The sequence below is a fragment of the Amia ocellicauda genome, chromosome 20 (genome assembly GCF_036373705.1).
Source record: "Amia ocellicauda isolate fAmiCal2 chromosome 20, fAmiCal2.hap1, whole genome shotgun sequence".
Lineage (NCBI taxonomy): Eukaryota > Metazoa > Chordata > Actinopteri > Amiiformes > Amiidae > Amia > Amia ocellicauda.
In genome coordinates, this window is record NC_089869.1 from 7,562,497 (window position 1) to 7,570,338 (window position 7,842).

Sequence of the window (7,842 nt, forward strand, 5' to 3'; positions counted from 1 at the left end):
ATATTGATAGGATAGCATCTTGCAGTTGATGGAGATTTGTGGGATGCACATCCAGGGCACGAAGCTCCCGTTCCACCACATCCCAAAGATGCTCTATTGGGTTGAGATCTGGTGACTGTGGGGGCCAGTTTAGTACAGTGAACTCATTGTCATGTTCAAGAAACCAATTTGAAATGATTCGACCTTTGTGACATGGTGCATTATCCTGCTGGAAGTAGCCATCAGAGGATGGGTACATGGTGGTCATAAAGGGATGGACATGGTCAGAAACAATGCTCGGGTAGGCCGTGGCATTTAAACGATGCCCAATTGGCACTAAGGGGCCTAAAGTGTGCCAAGAAAACATCCCCCACACCATTACACCACCACCACCAGCCTGCACAGTGGTAACAAGGCATGATGGATCCATGTTCTCATTCTGTTTACGCCAAATTCTGACTCTACCATCTGAATGTCTCAACAGAAATTGAGACTCATCAGACCAGGCAACATTTTTCCAGTCTTCAACTGTCCAATTTTGGTGAGCTTGTGCAAATTGTAGCCTCTTTTTCCTATTTGTAGTGGAGATGAGTGGTACCCGGTGGGGTCTTCTGCTGTTGTAGCCCATCCGCCTCAAGGTTGTACGTGTTGTGGCTTCACAAATGCTTTGCTACATACCTCGGTTGTAACGAGTGGTTATTTCAGTCAAAGTTGCTCTTCTATCAGCTTGAATCAGTCGGCCCATTCTCCTCTGACCTCTAGCATCAACAAGGCATTTTCGCCCACAGGACTGCCGCATACTGGATGTTTTTCCCTTTTCACACCATTCTTTGTAAACCCTAGAAATGGTTGTGCGTGAAAATCCCAGTAATTGAGCAGATTGTGAAATACTCAGACCGGCCCGTCTGGCACCAACAACCATGCCACGCTCAAAATTGCTTAAATCACCTTTCTTTCCATTCAGACATTCAGTTTGGAGTTCAGAAGATTGTCTTGACCAGGACCACACCCCTAAATGCATTGAAGCAACTGCCATGTGATTGGTTGGTTAGATAATTGCATTAATGAGAAATTTAACAGGTGTTCCTAATAATCCTTTAGGTGAGTATATATATATATATATATATATATGTATATATATATAGATAGATAGATTGATAGATATATAACAATATAGATATTGTTTTCTTTTTAAGAGACAGCCAACATTTGTATTTCATCTTTGCCTCCCTTTCTTTTGTTTTGTTGTTGTTGTTGTTGTTGATTTCAGCAAACTGTTTCGGTGTGCTTCTTTATCGCTTAATTGAGCTTGAAATGGAACTTAACCCCTGCTGGGAATGAAACCATTGAAGGAACTGCTTTGCAGGCCAGTCTTCTCATCAGCACCACGTGCTGTCCTCTAATGTTTCCTTATTACACTTTCTCAAGCGCTGTTGGCTTGAAAGCAAATTAGTAAAAGGCGTCATTAGCCCTGATTTGATCTCATAGGACTATGTTTGTGCTCACAGGAACATGCATTATTGAATAAAGGGGGGACAGGCTGGTTTGTCACATAAGTGTAACTGTTCTTGAATCTTATAAGGAAAGGTAATGTCACCAGGCCTCTGCAGGATTTTCTTCAAATGCCATTGAAAACATTAATTTCTAATAAGATTCTCCCTGACTGCTCCTGTAATGTTGGACTTCTCTCCACTATAACTTCTCTTGTAACTGTGGCTGTTCATTTTATTGCGACAGATAGCTTTATATCTTTGTACATAATTAATATTATATTCCTTAGAAGACACCACTTATCCAGGGTGACTTACAATATATCACATTATTTTTACATCCAATTACTAATTTATTCAGCTAGGTTTTTACTGGAGCATTGTGGGTACAGTTCCTTGCTCAAGGGTACAACAGCAGTGTCCCCCACCTGGGATTGAACCCACAATCCTCCACTCCAGAGTCCACAGCCCTGACTGCTACTACACACTCTTACTATCAAAAACCAAAACACAGGCACAATCACATTAAATTGAATAATTAAGGAATTAAGAAAAGAAGGACACTAGAAGTTAATACACAGAGGGTTTAAAGAATGAAAAGAACTTCACTGAGCTAACCATTCCCAACATAAGAAAACAACACATTGTCAAGGATCTATAGATTGTATAAACGCTCATTTTATTAAATGTCCTACAGCTAGAGCAGCTAATATACCAGTCCTACACTCATTCCCTACAGACATTTAAACTGTGTTTGAACTTTGTGATGACCAGATCACTTTTGGCTCATGAAGCTCTTTTCAAACTTCTGGCACCATCTAACTCTGCAATCTGTATGTAAAGGCAGCACATTCTAGCTTCTGTTTTCCCTTCTTGGTCAGCAGAGGCTTATGTGTGCAGGTCCAGCCCATTGTCCAATGAAACACTCCGTGCTAGCGGCCTATAGTGTCCTATACGCCCGGGAGTCACACTTCAGTGCAGGCCAGCAAAAGTACAGCCAAAGCTGAAAAACATTTATCGCAGGGCAGCGGCTCACATGATCAGCACAATAAAAACACATGACATGCAGCCGCTGGTATAAAAAAGTAACATAATAGGCAAGCCACTGAATAGGAGAATATTATAGCTGAGCCATCAATTTGTGGAAAGGTAAGGCTCATCAGAGAACTGTCAATGAGGATGAGTTTCAAAATGCTACTTGAGGAAGATTCTATGGATAGGAGAATGAGCTGGTTATAAATAAGTGTGAAAATAAAAACTTTCAGTTTGAAATAGACAATTTAGTGCAAGCAGATTTAACAGGAGGCTCTCGTTTTGCACAAAGCATTGTAGGTGTCTAAATCGGGCAGGAAATCACATTGTTGAAGCTTGTTGACAGGAATCTTTCAGGATAGGGCTTAATGAGGCTCGAAAGGGTCACATTGAAACCAAATTCCCCGACTCATCTGTCTCGGTGCTAATCTTTTCTTACATTGATTATTAAGCCGTGGGATCGTGACTTCACCAGAAACTGTCGATAAGCCACAGTGAAACAGGTAGCTCATTTTGCAGGACTGAACTTCGTATTTCCGCCGTGAGAGAAACGCTCTGAGCTTTTATTCATAATATCACTGTACTTATGACTTTGTGACCTTTGGATTCTGTACGACACCACCTCAAAATGCCCCCACTCTGTTTGTTGGAGTATAATAACACACTGGTTGTCTGTTAGGGGATTGCATGCATATTGTGCAGGATTGAGGTCAATAGCTTTCTGGAAACATGAGGTTATGAGCTTCGACAGCTGTGTGAAGTTGGCAGAGGCATGTAATGAAGGCTGTTCCTCGTAGACGTGTTATGCTTGCTTTGGTTTGTGTTAAACAGTGCGGCGCAAAAACAAAAGATGATACAAATGCAAGGGTAATGAAACGGTAATTAATTTGCATCGAGGATATTCATTTAATTAAATCGCAGATCACTGACAGATCACCAATTAAAATATGTTTTCGGAGACATTTGCGACCCATGGTGTAAACTTTCAAGCACAAACAAAAGTTCTAAAAAGTGCCATCCTATGCATCCATATTATTCAACTGTAGTTTTATTTGTGAAAGTGTTATTTTGATTTTGATTCCCAATTACCAAAGCAAATACATCCAGGATTACATTAAATGTGAAAGATGCAATGTGTTGCTTAGGCCACTATTAAACATATCAATCTACTGCAATTCCAATCTTTTTTCTCTCTTTTTAGCTAATTATTTCAATTGCAACAAAATGTTTGAAATCCAATATGCTGGGGGCCCAACTGCATATTGAACTTTCATTCAGATCTGATATGCTGTTCAGGGAAGGACTGATAGATTGAATCCTTCCCATTTTGTTTGATCAGAATTCAATTAAAAAGATCACACACTGAATAGGGCTGTTTAATGTTATTTCATGTGATGTTGATTCATACTTATTATGAAAACCCTCCTCCTATGAAATAAACTATGGGAATAAATGTTTTAAGGAGTTGGATATTTGTTGGAAATCAAGGGAGTTGTACAGTCTTTAACAGTAATGTCAATAACATGGTGGTAAGTGATGTCTACTAATCAGTCATTTCAAATTACTAACAGAGTTATCCGCACACTTTGTTAATGAATATTTCAAGTGTAAAGAGCTTGCTTATTATACCAGTATAAATAACAATGTTCACTTTTTTAACATACTCCTGATGTTTTCCCAGTTAAAAAAAAAAGATGTATACAATCAATTTGCATTCTCTAAAGTATTACCAAGAAACTCTCTGAATGAACTAATTTACCACAGTTTTACACATAATGCCAACCATAAAACTTACAAAATCAATCTCGTTCCTCTGCTAAACAAAGCGAAACAGTACTAGGCACAGAACTCTCTGTCCTCGGTAAAAGTACTGTGGTAGAGAGTTATGGCGGGCCTGTCAGCTCTCACTCAACAGTGTCACTCATCAATGAGTTTTGACAATGCTTTTCAGTGGATTATTTTTTAATCTCGCTCATTTTGATGTTGTTGGCAGTTCTCCGCTGGCTGTTGTAGTGTATCACAGCAATGGGATACACTGTTCGTATTTGAAGATGTCTCGAGTTTAGCGCAACATTATACTCAGGCATTTTCAGATCATTCAGTCTCTATGTTACGTGCTGACACCTGTACTCTGGGGAGATGAGAGTTACACTGTGTGGTTTGTGTATAGCCAAGCAAACCTTAAAGCAGACTTTTTTCCTTTTTCTTTTTTTTTCCTTGTAATAAACTCACCCAAATGGCAAAACTTTAACTTTCTCCAGTAAATCAAGTAAATTGTATAAGACTTCCATCAAATCCTTAATACCTGAAAAGATAACTTTATTGTTGTTGTTGTTTAGAGTTACTGGAGATTCCTTATTAACCGCTCAAAAATATAAAAGGAGAATTTATTTTTCTTGTGTTTTCTCTTGTGTATGCTTCTTCATTTTATGTCTAACATCTGCATAAACCCCTGGATAAAATTAAAATAGAAAATAAAGTATGTTTTTTAACATTCAACACTTTGGCATTTGACCTCCCACCCTCTCAAGGTGGCCTTGCCCTCATGTTGATTTATAATTAGACTAGAGTCACTGGCACTGATCATCTCTATTACTTTCATTGCTTTTTTTAAACAGTTATCAAAAATGTAACTAGATTTTAAAAGATGTACAACTTGTTCTGCGTGTATTAAGATGTACTTGGATGTATATTGTGCTTTGAAGTCTTTCCTGAACTGTATCTAATGGGATTGAGTTTCATGCTTCAACCATTTATTAATTATTCTTGTCTAATAGAGTGAAGGCATTTCATCTTAATTAATGAGATTCCAAGGGTAACCAATGACAATAAAGGCACGTTTAACCAAATGTTTTAAGTGAGATACAGATGCATTCCTACCTCTGCATTGCAATCGGTTTTGTTTTGCAGAGAAAGAGAGAGAAGGAAAAACAGACAAAAATAGGGGCAATCCCAATCCCTTATAATAATATGCTTCTTCATTATACCAGAGTGACACTTTATTTTGGTGATGTGGAATAGCATGAGTTGAACCTATACTATACCTGTCATTTATATATATATATATATATATATATATATATATATATATATATATATATATATATATATATATATATATAAGTGCATAACTTTTATTTTAGTGACATTGCAAAGAAAAAAAGTTCTTAGCTCACAATTTTTTTCCCCCTCCTTTGCCTATTTAAATCACAAAGGCTCATAGTGGTCAAGTTATCGATTCTTCAGGAAAATGTAGAATAGTTAATATGTAGAATATCTGTAGACTTTATCTGTTGTATTTTTGTAGAATATATTTGTTTTGTTTAGCCGGAGAGCATTTTTTCCCCTTGCCAATTAGGGGGTCTCAAGGCAGGAACAGCACAGAGTATGCTTAGTTTAAAAAAAGATCATGTTGAAATGTACTGTGAGTTATACTCTTTTGCACTCACATATAAGTCAAATATAAAAATAATAAACTAAGACGTGTCAGCCTGGAACAAACTGTTATGTAAATGTTGTATGAAATATTTCTCCAGAGGTCCAGGGAGACACGCATGAAACCGAAAAACTGTCATTTTTACTCCCGTAATAATCAGGGTTGGAGGCTTCTGGAGAAGAACTAAACAAAGAAACATAGTGTAATTATACATTATAGATGTTATTTGTGGATTCATTTAAACTAATATATGTTGTTTATTACACTATACCTATGTGCTAATTAAACTTAGAGTCTGTTAAACACTAGTTCATTGATTTAATGGAGTGGCAGGCAAAATGTTTCTCTCTCTCTGTCTCACACACACACACACACACACACACACACACACACACACACATGCACATCTGTAAGCCAAAGAACAGCAAGCAAAAGGGGAAGCAAAGGGGACTCAAAATAAAAAGAAACAAATAATAATCCAGGCTTTCTAAAATAAATGCCCCTTATCCGCACAAAAATCAACCAAATGTCCATTTCCTTTTAGAATGAATGACTTTTGAAGGGAATGAAGATTAATTATGTTCCCGTGAAAGGAGAAAACAACAGGTAATGTGCAGTTTGAGACACATTTCCATAGACATAAGGCCTTAATATACCTGCTGTAAGGTCAGTGAAAACAGACAGTTTCACCTGACACACCAATCTCTTTATAAGCAGAACCCAAATAACCTTTTGTCTGAGGTTTGAAAAGCTTGCATCGCAAACCACATGGGTGGGCCATTTACAGTTGTGTATAGGTACACTCTAGTAAATGGTATCATATTTGCTGATACAGTAGTAAAAGTAATTAGAATAATAAAACCGAACCCAGCTGGCAGAACACATAAAAGGCCGTTTGGGGACAGAAAGCTGTTGTACAGAGCAATCACCAGGCCTTCAACATGGGAAAGGTCAGATTTGACAGTATAGTGTCTGTTAGCACACTAATATCCATGATGCAAATGTTACAGACCGATAGATGGAATAGAAGGATAGACAGATAGGTGTTGAATATGCTGTTTATGTATTTATAAGTGTGAGTAACTTTCTCTTTTTTTTTCGTTTGACGACTTAGATCATCTTCTATGAAGGCAAGAACTTCCAGGGGCGCTCTTATGAGTGCAGTGGAGACTGTGCCGAAACGTTCCCCTTCTTCAGCTGCTGCAACTCCATCCGAGTGAGCAGCGGCCACTGGGTGGGATACGAGAAACCCAACTACATGGGCTACCAATACATCCTGAACAGGGGCGAGTATCCAGACTACCAGTACTGGATGGGCTTCAACAACTGCATTAGATCCTGCCGCATGTTTCCACCAGTAAGTCCTGAAACTGCAAGTCTTCTCCTGCTACGATACTAATAAATGTGTTACGACAGGGGGTGCCAATTATTATATGTGCAACATTATATATATATATATATATATATAATAATGAAGTTCTCTAATAAATCTGATGTATACCCTTTTTTTAATGTACCAAACAAGAACATTTGCTAAGATCACCATGTTGTTGTGTCTTTTGTCTTTGATGATATAGTACAGAGGATCCTACAAAATGAAGATTTATAACAGGCCCGAATTTGGAGGCCAGATGATGGAGTTCCTGGAAGACTGTCCAAATATCTATGAGCGTTTCCACTACCGTGACATTTACTCCTGCAACGTGGTGGAAGGCTACTGGATCTTCTACGAGCATCCCAACTACAGAGGCAGGCAGTACTTCATGCGGCCCGGAGAGTACAGGAGATGCTTTGACTGGGGTGGTATGACTCCCACCATCGGCTCCTTCAGGCGCATGAGGACTGGTTTTGTGTAGCCATGTTTTATTCATGGACTTTGCAAATAAATCCTGAAACTTGCTTTTA

The 7,842-nt window shown here is 38.3% G+C and overlaps 1 protein-coding gene across 1 annotated transcript; it reads left to right on the plus strand.

Annotated features, from left to right (window-relative positions):
• The first annotated feature begins 6,825 nt into the window (after positions 1-6,825).
• Positions 6,826-7,842, plus strand: LOC136715624 (gamma-crystallin S-1-like). The gene is made up of 3 exons (XM_066692913.1): positions 6,826-6,887; positions 7,052-7,294; positions 7,515-7,842. Exons 1-3 carry the CDS (start codon positions 6,879-6,881, stop codon positions 7,791-7,793), a joined length of 531 nt encoding a protein of 176 aa, XP_066549010.1. The 5' UTR covers positions 6,826-6,878; the 3' UTR covers positions 7,794-7,842.